The 13,378-nt window shown below is 37.1% G+C and overlaps 1 protein-coding gene across 4 annotated transcripts in view; it reads right to left on the reverse strand.

Moving 5' to 3' along the window:
* Positions 1–12,653, reverse strand: part of LOC129764941 (amphiphysin) — a 155,040-nt gene extending 142,387 nt beyond the window's left edge. For all 4 annotated transcript variants that reach the window (XM_055764612.1, XM_055764614.1, XM_055764613.1 and 1 more), the window contains exon 1: positions 11,975–12,653. In XM_055764612.1, the coding sequence (XP_055620587.1) occupies positions 11,975–12,043 (69 nt within the window). In that variant the 5' untranslated portion in view covers positions 12,044–12,653. The remainder of the gene's footprint in view (positions 1–11,974) is intronic.
* Positions 12,654–13,378: the final 725 nt, after the last annotated feature.

Raw genomic sequence — 13,378 nt, forward strand, 5'->3', positions numbered from 1 at the left:
AGTACTTACAATGCCATTTTGACAAGTAGATTTGCGTATAGACAACCATCCAGGCATCAACTCGTTATGTAACAATGTAAATCTGTTTAAACCTTTTATGGAATATGTTTAAACTTGATGTTATTATTTTTGTACAGAATAATTGTGAGGACATGTGAAGATGTTTTTTCATACCGTGCTTATTGAAACATCAACTGGCATCTCTTCTTTTGAATAATGATTAGTCGAATCAAAACAACAAAGAATCTGATCTATTTTTTTCCGCCTGTTGGGTGTGAACCACGGCGTCCATTTTTTGACGTAGGACTTCGTCTTACATTAAGGGTGCCTGATCAGAAAACAGGTCACGTATTTATGAAATAAAGTTAATGCGAATAACTATTTTTGCTGTGAAAGGATTTTTCGAATTGTACACCAATCGATTCGGAAATTTTCTAAGATTTGTTTGATATGCTATACATTACAATCACGTAGTCTGTATTGGTTTAAATTGACGAAAATTGAAAGCTTTTCCATTTCTCCATACATTTTATTCTGTCCGAACAGAGCTGTCAATAACGGGTAACTTATGCGGCCGCTAGAATAGAAACAATGAAGAGGGATAGCGAAAAGAGAATATTTGCGAAGTGAACCCCACCCTTGCACAATAAATAAGCTGTCGCTAGCGTATAAGTATTTCATCTCCTCCGAGGAAAATTTCAGAATCTTTCTGTGCCCGAAACAACAAAGGTCGCTTATTCTGCTCTTTTTTTGTTTTATGTTTCCCCTCGAGCTGTGAACGCTAGCGAATATTTCACTTGAAGTACATCTGGCATTTCAATTAACACAACCATCCGAGCCATGGCAAAGCAGGCGAAAAAAAGAGAAGAGGGAAAATGATTATAAGTCGCTTCTAGCCATCAGTGTTTGGCTTTGTGTGTGTGTTGCTTGTTTTCGTTGCGCGAAACTTAGAACTTGTTCATTTCTTTTGTTTACATGTGAATAGCACACCTTCGATGCCTTTTAGTTGCCATTCGTATTTTTATTTCTGATGCAACACCGAGAGTCAAGAAACGATTTTTCATAAACGGCTATTCTCGCGATGTTTCATTTTTATCGCTGCAACTGTGTGCATCTGTTAGACACGTGTTTGATGCTTGTTGAATGGCGATGCACGGAAGATGTCTCTCATTAAATACTCAGTGCAATGCGTGCATTGATATAAAGAAACAAATTGCGACATATGACCAATTAGTTTATTGTTCTCGCAAAGGCAAGTAAGAATCGTTGCTTCTCGAAATGATTCTACAAAGCCACGCAAGCCATCAAACCTTTTCAGGCTCACCGGAACTTTTTATTAAAGAGGTATTTATGAAATTTCAACGTATTCGCAAATAATATCCGAAATCATAAACCAACAAATTAAAAAGAAAAGATTGCGTAGTCCTACGTCCTAAGCGGCCGCGTCTCGGATTTTTATTTGACTATTGTGGTATGCTCCTTTTTTCTACTACGCTTCAAGCTTATCCACTACTTATTTATAAAGGTGCCAGTCAGGGATAATCTGTCTGATGAAATTTATAATCCGGATCGACATTACAAAAGCGACAATTTTACTCGTATTTGATTGGACAGTGTCCTGTTATAAGACCAGTAAATGTGTTAAAGTCTTTGTTATCGAGACTCAGCAATTGTAGAGTAATTTTATTACTCGGAGTGATAATTTTTTTGACCGCTTAAGTTTTAGAAGCATTGAAAGCTGTAATTGCCGCTTGACTGTCTGAGAATATACAGATCTTAGCATGACATTTAAGCATTCCATTATTGCAGTTATTTATGCCTGAAACACTGTTCGCCAGTTTTCCATAACTACAGAGATTTTTGTTCTGGGACCATCCTCTCCGGCATCTGTTCTGATTCCCATTTTCGATCCATCAGTGTAGAACATGATTGAACCATTTCGAACATTTCATTGAAATGAAGGTGGTCCCAATACTGAACGAGAAGGTTCGATTACACTGGAATCATATAATCACTGCTCATCTCTGAGAACAGTCCTACGGGTAAGAGATTCAGGATGCTCAAATGACCAGTTTTGTCCCCGTCTAGTGATTGTTTCTATCTTGTAAGCTTCAGAGCGCTGAACATGTTGTTCAAAGGTGAAGGATAGGTGAAGTTGAACGATAGCATTCAGTGCCTTCGAGGGTGTTGTTAGCATTGCTCCAGTGCTAGTCGTTGAAATTTGTCTAGCTTTTTTTGTAGTTGCGATCTCCATGGTCTTCTGCCACCATACTAATGAGGCATAGGATATATTAGGCCGCACAATGGCACTGTAGGCCCAAATAACAATTCTAGGTTTAAGGCCCCATTTTAGAACATGCCCATAGGGCTGTATCGGCCATACTGATTATTGAATCAAAGTGTGCATTCCAGTTCAGTTTAGCAACTAGGATTACGTAGATATTTCACTGAAGCGATGCATTTTATTTCCTCTCCTCTAAGATGTAAAGACTGCAATCATTGGTGTTTTTTGAGGGATTTATGCTCAACCCTTTCGTGATACACCATGATTGTATAAGGTTTAAAGCCATCTGCATCCTGCTCGATATCACGTCTTCGAACTTGCCACGTACCATTATGACTAGATCATCGGCAAAGCCCATGACTTCGAAACCTTTTGCCTCTAAGCTAAGGTCATCAACTACTGATGATCAATGGAGAGGTGATAAAACGCCTCCTTGTGGGCAACCCTTTGTTGCAACCACGGATATCGACGACCCGGTCAGCTCCGAGGTGATTTGTCTATTTGTGGGCATGCCATGGATCCATTCGACTATACAGTAATCGAAGTGTCTTCTTCTCATAGCCTATACCGTGAGAGGTAAGAAGCACGTCGTTTCCATCGAAAGCACCTTCGATGTGAAGAAACGCGCATAATGCGGGTTTTTTCGACTTTTGTCACAAGCATGTGTAGCTCTGTGACTGTAGATTTGCCTGATTGGTAGACACACTGGTATTTAGATAATGGGCATTTAGACATGAATACCGACTTTATATATTCATACTAGCTGACCTGGCAAACGTTGTTCTGCCATATAAATCATTTCTAGTGCATATTTTGGGTGTTCAAGAAAACAGAACTAATGTATTGTGAGTGTGTTTGAATGTTTTAACGATTTATAAAATAAATCGATATATATGAGAGTTCGGAGATATAATTCGATTGAAACCGACTTTTGTACTCTCAAATCCGTTCGCCTTGTCGCAAAACAAACGTCAAAATAATGTTTGTGGTTCAAATTACTCTCTATCAGATTGGCAGACCCGAAAGCAATTCAAAATAGTTAAAATTTGAATGAAATTATTATTCGATGTCATTTGAACACTTAGTTTGTTTGAAAAGCGTGTTTATTCCATCCGAAAATCCATTACCATTTTTACTTCATATAAATGGACTAACTGAAAATGACAAAACTGAAAGTTGCTTTTTCCATTCAACCGAATACATTCAGCAATATGTGGAAAAAGAATCCGACTGGACTTAATTTTCTGTTTGAACAGACGCGCTACAATGTCATGACAATGCATTGCACTTTGGTCTGGTTATAGCAAAGGCTGTGTCGGCGATGCTCATGATAGTGTCTCACGAGTGAATGTATTATTCTCCGCGCCGCTTTTGTTGATTTGTTGGTGACTCTCTACCTTCACGAACATGTCGAAATTGTTTGCGACAGCTCACGACATCTTAGAATGGCGTTTCTTGATCATGTCGAATCATCATATGATACACATAACAATCCATCGAGTGCGCCCTATGTTTGTTTCGTTTCCTTGAACCGCATGTTCTTGAATAATAATTCAAATGAGGAATTATGTTCATAATGGATGAAATATCTGTGGCGTGGTCTCGTTTGTTTAATGTTTATGTAATATCCATCTTGTCCCTTCAGAACGATTGAGGGATTTTTCGTCAAAGAAACCCTTCTGACTTGCACTGTAGTCACACACACTCTAGAGTCTGTCACTCAGAATATATTTATAGAAATTTCAGAACATAGCGAAAGTTGTATGAACAGTGTGTGTGTGTGTCAATGATGAATTCCAGATTATTGTTTTTTCTTCAAAACACAATTTCTCGCGTCACTGTGCAGTCGCCTATCATGATTCTAGCAATGCTTGCGTCTTGAACCTACACATGTGCTCTCCAGCTAGTGTTTTATCGGGATTGATGATAGTAGCGTCATTTGTCATTTTGTAATTCGAGCAAATGTGATTTGAAGAATTTCAATGATTCATTGTGCTCATTCAAAAAGGCTTCCAACTCGCCGGAGATGCCCCTGGATTTAGACAAGTTAAGGTTACTTGTGCATGTGTGGATGAAAGTTCAACGAAGCCGGCTTTGAGTCACTTTGAGAACGTAAAAAAATTCGTTCTGTTTAAAAAAAACGAACGACGGTTAAAATATTTGAATATTGGTCATACAAACATACTAAAATCGCGATTAAAAATAGGGAATTGGGGTTAAAATTGATGTTTGATTTGAAGCCAAATTCAAGAAAAAAAAATATTCTGAATTTTTTTTCTTCATAGGATCACCCTATTTGGTATTGAATATATCTGGATCAACATGTCAAAAGGGTCTATTTTCTTTGATCGATTCTCTTCATCTATATTCTCTTTCATTGATAACTCAGCAATAACAGGATTTCCTGATGTTTTCGACGACAAGGAGTGTGAAAGGGGACATCGTTTATCAAACTACATGGCAAAACTGGAGCAAAATCTGTCTGGAAGGCCGTGGTTATCGAAAGAGAAAGACGGTGATGAGAATCGATCAAAGAAGATAGACCCTTTTGACATGTTGTATTCTTTTGACATGTTGATATTCTTGAATGGCGTTAACTTTCCCTGTGGAACTTTTGCCGTCTCAACGTATGCATTAACTAGCGTCATTTATTAATACTTAGTTGAGATTTCTTAAGCCAAATAATACGCCTTGAATGTATTCCGAGGGGCAAGCTCTAGAATACGCGTGACCACAGTGCAAGTCGAAGGAAATTTCTCTGACGAAAAATCCCCCGGCCAGAACGGGAATCGAACCCGAACACCCGGCATGATAATTGTGCGTAATTTCATCAAAATCGGTCGAGCCGTTTCGGAGGAGTTTGGTAAGAAACACCGTGACATGAGATTTTTAAACGGTTTTATTTGCCCTGTAATCTGTTTGTATGTTTCTATGTTTGTAACTATGTTTGTCTGTAGCGCTGACCCACATTAATAGAAATTTGACCCAATGGCTGCCACTACAAAGTGGCGGACTACATATTTTCTCAAAATCTCATTATTATGGGTGTCAAATGAAAGGGCTTGACTAGTAGAACACCGTTATTCATGAAAAATGCAAATCCAAGATGGCTGCTACTACAAAATGGCCGACTACATATTTTCTCAATGAAAGGGCTTGACTAGTAGAACACGGTTATTTATGAAAAATGCAAATCCGTCAAAATCCTACCAAATGGCGGACTATACATTATGTCAAAACCCCATTAATATGTATATCAAATGAAATGGCTTGACTAGTAGAACACAGTTATTTATGAAAAATGCAAATCTATGATGGCTGCCACTGTCAAATGGCGGACTTAGAGATGAACCAGCCTTTGGCTGAAAATCTCTTTAATAAAGAAAGAAAAGAAAAAATGCCGGGCTGCATATTTTCTCAAAACCCGATTAATATGGGCATCAAATGAAAGGGCTTGAATAGTAGATCATGAAAAATCCAAATCCAAGATGACCGTAATCACAAAATAGCAAATTACTTTATTAAACGGTTTCATTTAGCTTGAACTGTTCGTATGTATGTTTGTATGTCTGTAGGGTTGCCCCACATTAATAGAAATTTGACCAATAGGAACTGACCGAATTTATAAAATACCTTCGTCTCTGCTGTCATTTTAAAACTGCTTATCTCGAAAAATCTAATTTGGCCGCCACTACAGAATAGTTGATTCCATATCATCTCAAAAAAAAAGGTTGATTGAGATATGTGTATCAAACGAACGAACTTGACTTGGAGAACACACTATGTATTTTCTGCAATCCACTCAATATCGGTATCAAATGAAATTTTTTTACTGATAGAATACAGTACAATGGTTTTCTTTCTTGAATGGCGTTAACGTTCCCTGTAGAACTTTTGCCGTCTCAACGTATCCGAACGCCCGGCATGATAATGTGAGACGCTAACCACTCGGTCACGGGTGCACCGTACAATGGTTTTATTGTAGAGAAATATTATAATGAAACAGATAATGCTACATAAATTAGTATCTAGTCGAACTCCTCCATATCTGTATACAAAACTGATGCCTATGAGAAGCCAGCGAGGTAGAAAATTTTTAATCCCCCGTTACAGTACATCGCATTATGGAAGCTCATTATTTGTAAGAGGTGTTGGTATATGGAATGAGTTACCGTCTTATAACAAATTAATAGATTCAGCAGTGAGATTTAAGAGAGCGTGTGTAGAATATTTCAATCAAAATTAGATATAGTTTTTATTCTTTCAAAAGTATATTTTTTGTGAATATGGAATTTCATATAATACGAAATGTAATGGATCACTTAGTCTTACCAGCGGCACTTGAACACAAAAGCCGTATGTCTTAAGTTTTTGGAGATCAATAAAATAAAAATAAAAATATAAAAGAAATAGATAAAGTACTAAAAACTAAAAAATAAAATAAGTAAAAAAACTTTTTAAGTTAAACAGTTTAATTGTGATTAAACATAATAATGTACTAAAAGCCACAAAATAATTAGGCAAGTAGCAGTTAGCAGTTATCACACCTCTCCTTCATTAGTCTAGGGCAGGGATTCTCAAAGTGGTCGATATCGACCCCCTGGGGTCGATTTCGGTTTCCCAGGGGTCGACAGAAACGAAAATTGATTTTTGGGGTCGACGGGTCTGAATATTGACCCCTATCAAATAACAAAATGTTCTTATTTGAAATATTCAAGGTGCTCCATAAGTTGTGTTACGTGAACCACCCTGATATGAGAATGACCAGGGTTGCCACATTTGATCCTGTAAAAATTTCACAAAAAAACTGTATATCTGTATTTTTAGCAAAAAAAATCTGTAACAAAAAACTAACAAAAAATGGAAAGGAAGGTTTATTTTCATATTGAATTTATTCTTATTATTTATGGTTTGCTTAAGTCGTATCAATACAACAAAATAAATCACAAAAAAAATTCTCATAACAAATTGTATGATGTTTGTACATGGTTTTGTTGAACTTTGCTTTTCTTAAATTTTCCATCAATTCCATCCTTGACGCTCCTCCTTGAGCCGATACATAGTTCTTTGCTTTCAAAATGGAGTCCATCATTGTGGAAGCTAATCGATTTTAGAACTTTGTTCTGTTGGCATTGTGAAGCGAGAATATTCACTTAACACACGCTGATGAATGCGGAATTATCAAACAATGTCATGTCATGTCAATGTCAAAAACATCCTTGCCAGGATTGGAGAAGAGAGGTGACATTTCATATGGTGCAACATTTTTATAAAGCAAGGTAAATATCTTCATGACTCAACGATAAAAAAAAAGTTTTTTAGTAAGAAGATAGACAGAGAAAATGTATTTAATGTAATTAATTTAACATTTAAATTTGAATTATATATATATATATATATATATATATATATATATATATATATATATATATATATATATATATATATATATATATATATATATATATATATATATTTAAATTCTGTATATTTGCAGAAAATCTGTAATTCTGTACATACAGATTCTGTATCTAAAATTTGGCGAAGAATCTGTAAAATTCAGAATCTTCTGTATATGGCAACCCTAAAAATGACTAATATCTTAGTAGAAAATATTATTGCTGTACATTTTAAAAACTCACGATGAGCGTGCACAAGATGAAAATAAAAAAGTACAAAAAGACAAGATGTTTTCATCGGCAAGTAAAAAAAACCTGAACAGGTTCGTGCAAGATAATGTGTTTGAGCGTACGAGTGCTTCAGGCATTGTAACATTTCTCTGTATTTTAAACACATACGCGATTTAACACGAAGGAAGTCATCATCATCAAAATGTCCAAACATGCTCCTGATATCATACTGTATAACAAGCTTGCCCTTAGGTTGCAAGTTCATCTGCGTTCTGAAATACGTTGGAGCTTGAATGATAATGTACACAACTTCTAATTTAATTCAATAGATTACAAGGTATTTACATAGCTGGATGAAGTAAACTAGAATAAAGTGATTGAAAAAAAATTTACGAAATGCTTGGTCATCTATGTGTATGGCGTAACATTTTTTTAAAAATTATTTCACGAAACTTGAGATTGGTCACGAAGAGGGAAAAATGTTATTCAATTTATCATAGACCAACAGATTTTATCTCCAGCTGGACGAGTCTGCATTACCCAGCAATGAAGCTCTGCAATGAAGTTCTGTTGTTAGGGTGTGTTCGATATATTAAAGATGAAAATATATGCCAAGAAATGGTTTTTGCTACATATATGAAGACTAATACCAGAGGAGAATCGATCGGTTCTTTTTACCGAAAAAGCTATTCCATGGAAGAACATTGAGACTGATGGTTGGTCGTCATCGTGGTTTTACAGCTCACTCAAAGTTACAACTGCGTAAGGTATTTGCCATTCCCTGCGTGATTCACAGACAGCATTTAGTAGCAAAAAATCTGACCCCTAGATCGTATTAATCTTTACTATATATTTTATTTTATTATATTCTAACACCGTCTTCGACTATTCGTACAGACTGATTTTGTTTGCTTACAAACTAGGTACAATTAGTAATCTTAGATTTAAACACATTTTTAGTCAAATTGAAGTCAAATACGTCACAAACAGCATTAAACATACGAAGAGATGTATCAAACGGGTTGTTGTAGCCGTAATTCGTTCTGTGGAACGTATTATGTGTGATATCAACAATCTTCGAAGCAATTCTTTGAACATTCGATTATTTTCTCTTCCCCACGCTGGAGTGCGCTCACCACCAATATCAATAATATCGGCCCTTCTGACAAAACATTCAAAACAAAATTTAGGTAAGGAACCATTTGAAAATGGATGAACGCGGAGATTTAAGGCTTAATCTAACTAACATTGAACCGTATTTTTATATTCTGGTGGTTGTGGATAGATTGGTTTGTGACTTGATTGTTTTTATAATTGTTGAGTAATTTGTATGGATAATTATTTATTACACTTGTTATTTACTTTTTTTTTATTTAGTTGAATGTGATGAAAAAACAAAAATTTTACCTTGAGTTGATCGCGAGTAATCGTTTTATTAACCGTAGAATTAAGGAAACATGTTAATATATTCTAGTAAAAATATAGTTAAGAGTTTGGCTTTGAACCTATGTAACTGAGCCCGTAGTAATAAATGAATTAACAAAAAAAAATGATGAGAAAATATTTTTTTTCTGTATTATATTGACTTTCAACACTTTTGGCTGGTTTCTCACATTGGTTCCATTTTTTGGAAGAATGTCGGGAGTGTGAATTGAACTCGTGACCTTTTGCGTGAGAGGTGTGGATGTTACCACTACGCCAGATCGCGTCCGTGATAAAATAATGTCAAGTTTATTCATTTACCCATTTATTGAGTAAAAAACTAAAGATAGAATTTTCAAAGAAATTTGGGTATGGGGGTCTAAGGTATGACTTAATTCTCGAAAAGGGGTCTCTTGCTCAAAATAGTTTGAGAAACCCTGGTCTAGGGCATTGATAAGTCTAAAATAAAATCGTGGGACATATGATGAACTCGCTAATTGTGAATAATGGAAATCCAACGTGCCCCACGATTTTATTTTAGTCTTATCAATGCCCTAGACTAATGAAGGAGAGGTGTGATAACTGCTAACTGCTACTTGCCTAATTATTTTCTAGATTAAGTACATTATTATGTTTAATCACAATTAAACCGTTTAACTTAAAAAGTTATTTTACTTATTCTATTATATATTCATATAATACTTTTTCCATAGCTTTCTACAGTAGTGATGATAAACTAATTGGTTTGAATGCCTTTGGGAGTGATTTATCAATTCCCCCTTTTTTGGAATGAAAACTACTCCAACATGGCCCCATATCGAAGAAATATGCTCAGACTTGCCTTAAAAATCTCGATTAGAGGTGGAATTGGCTTTGATTCCCCATTTTGAATCAGGGCTGTAAAAATCCCATCTATACCTGCGTATTTATAAAGTAAGAAGGATCTCACCGCGTTTACTACTCTGGCCCTCATGAAAACCAATACAGGGTAACTTCGATATAACGTACATTTTACTTTCAAAATTGTACGTTGTATCGAATTGTACGTTATATCGAAGCATAATAAAGAACTCTGAAACGTAGTTTATATTCCTTTATTGTGTTGCTGTTTGAGTAGGGACTCAATAAGAAGACGAAGCCAACTTTTCTCATGATGTTTCCCTTCGTTCTGTTGATTGAAGTTTGATTCGTTTAGAATCCGGAATCACAAAACAGTTGTATTTCGGGATTGGTTAAAGTTACAACACAAGCTGTAGTATCAAAATAGAGATAATTTATTTTTGTTTCAGAAAAAAAAATATCCAAAAAAATATTTTTTTGGACTTTGATAATGTGTACGTTATATCGAGGTAAAATGTACGTTATATCGAGGGTACTTTATATCGAAGTTTCCCTGTACTGCAATTATGTTTTCCTCCTTTTTTATTCCAATAAGCGGGTAACACGTGAATTCACTGAGTTTCGAACTTCAAATGGGTACAGTTTTGAAAACATAGCAAAAATGCCAAGTTTTCGGTTATTGTCTCATTGTCTTGTCTCATGTGCTAGCGAGAATTGAAACATGTGCCAGCAATGATCCACGAAAACAGGGGAAATATTCCGATGGATAAACATCCTAATGAATAAAATTTGGAAAGGCTAGGAAACAACATCATTCAAGAATTGATACAGTTGTGAATTAGTATAAACAATTTAACAACGATCTACATATGTCCGTTTTTTTCTTGTTCCCCTTCTCTACACCTCATCGACTTTGCACAATACTGCGTTCCACGCGTAATCTCTTTCGTCATTTCTTGGCTTCATGAATCATGCAATTGAAATTACCGAATCGGGTTTCAGGCGGGACAAATTGATTTGGAACAGCTTTTTCCAACACATTGGTGTCATTTTTCCGAAACAAATGGGAATCAATTGAGCTGTTACGTGTGGGTTAAGGTAAGTACTGTTCAATACCCCAAATTTCGTTCGTTAGTCATAATTTCGCCCTCATATAGGACCCGTTGGACTTCCGCAACGGCGTGCCAAAAAATTTTACGAAAACTCGGAGAAAGCCGCAACCACCAGACGACATATTAACACACAATATTCAGATGGTTGCCGTGGCGTGGCCTGAGAGCGTGAGACACCACCGAAATCCACCGGACCAGATTGAAGCAACAGAGAGAAAATAAACTGCGAAAACCTATAAATATCTGTCCGCACGGGCATACAAACATACGTCTTTTGAGCTTGCCATCTTTTCTCGCTCAAATTATTACATATGTATATTGCAGTTTTATTTTTAAACAGCTCTTTTTCCCACAGCCATTGCAAATTAAATCTTTTGTTGTCCCGGTGGTGTGCTCTTAGTACGAAACCCGGTCCGCCCGAGGGCTGGACATTAAAAGCCGATACAATTCAATGATCTGCTGCTCGTCGGGAGCGAATCACACACAGCATCAATTATCACAAGGTGCGAATATACATTTCATGGTTAGGAAAGTCACCATCCGTGGATGAAGAGCTCTAATCTATTTTGGTATACCCGCAGCTTTGAGATTTGTCAATGTGGTCACAATGTGGGAGATCCGATCCGATGGATTCATCAATGAATCAACCCCGTGTTCACAGCATCCACCTGCTGCAGATCACTTACCTTTTCCTTGGCCCTTCCAGCATGCTTCTGCATGGACTTCGCCAGCAGCATTCCTTTATTCTCTGCCATCGCACAGTACTCCTGCAGCTGGGAGATTATTTTGAACGAATTTTGTCGGCACTTGACTTTCGACACTTAACAACACTTGAAGTAGAGATCCAGAAAGGGATGCAGGGTTCGGCGACGCTATTTATATCCAATCACCGGAATATCTCTCTACTCGTCACAAAATATGCACGATGGTCAGCATTGGCCAACTCTCACACTTCCACACCGTCCAACTTCTAATTTCACTGACCACAGAGTCGCAAAGGAGCTCACACCGCTCTCAATAGCAGACAAAATATTTGATTCGGAAAAATCTGAAGGAAAACGCTTATTCTCTCTTTCGCTCCCTCCCTTGTATTCGCACTCGCTTTATCCACCGTTCGGTTTTTGATTTTCCTCTTCGAAAAGAAGGCAATAAATAAACTCCAACCGTACACCAGCTTTTCTCTGTTGTTTTCGCTATATTTCTCGGTTCTCCTCCCGGTTGGCCCTAGCTGTCAAAATATTCAGAATTCAGCAACAAACAAAAAAACAAATCCTCTTCGAGTGGGTTGAAAAAAACACATAAACACGAGCCCCGACACACCAACTCGCGACGACGATCACTGACGACTGAACGAATCCGCGGCTCGCGGGATTCGGCTAGACATCGCGGATCTTGGCCCACTTTCCGTTGGCGGAACAGAGATGGAGCGCGTATCTGAGCGAAAGCGCGCTAGTTGACAGCTAGTTCGAGGAAAGCAATACAAATGAAGTGAATTCAAAACCAACAATGAGCCCTCTGGGAAACGTCGATGCCCTGTTCGGTCGACAGTTCACCATCTGTGTGCGATGTTGCTGCGTTACCGAGATTGTTTCTCTTGACTGGTTAGGACTCTTCACGCGCATGCATCCACACTGCGCTCCATGCGTATGCTCTTACTCTGTCTAGCACACGTGCGGAGGCCGTGCATAGGCTGTTTGTTTTGCTTGCTATCATGCAATCGTAGCTCTTGCGCAATCACAACAAAGAAAACAGAACGAGGGGTCATTCATGGTGTGTTTTAAGCAGGGGTACGACTAAAACGTCCATTCACAGATTTCGTATACGTTCGTGTGTCAATTTTTTCTCATCAGAGGAATCTGAAAGATATAAGCTAAACCCAACAATATTTGGTAATTGCATGGTGTGAAAAAATTCTCAACGCAGTCGAATCTCGAAGTGCCACGTAATGACGCGATTTGAATTTTTTTTCCTTTAAAATAGATCTCGTTAAATACATCCAATCAGACCTTCATTTCTTCAGAAAAGGAGTTCGGTTTTTTAAATCAGTCGTTGGGGAAAAAATAATCTTGGTTTGTCGAATCCCTGAGAAT

This window comes from Toxorhynchites rutilus, chromosome 2 (assembly GCF_029784135.1).
Source record: "Toxorhynchites rutilus septentrionalis strain SRP chromosome 2, ASM2978413v1, whole genome shotgun sequence".
Lineage (NCBI taxonomy): Eukaryota > Metazoa > Arthropoda > Insecta > Diptera > Culicidae > Toxorhynchites > Toxorhynchites rutilus.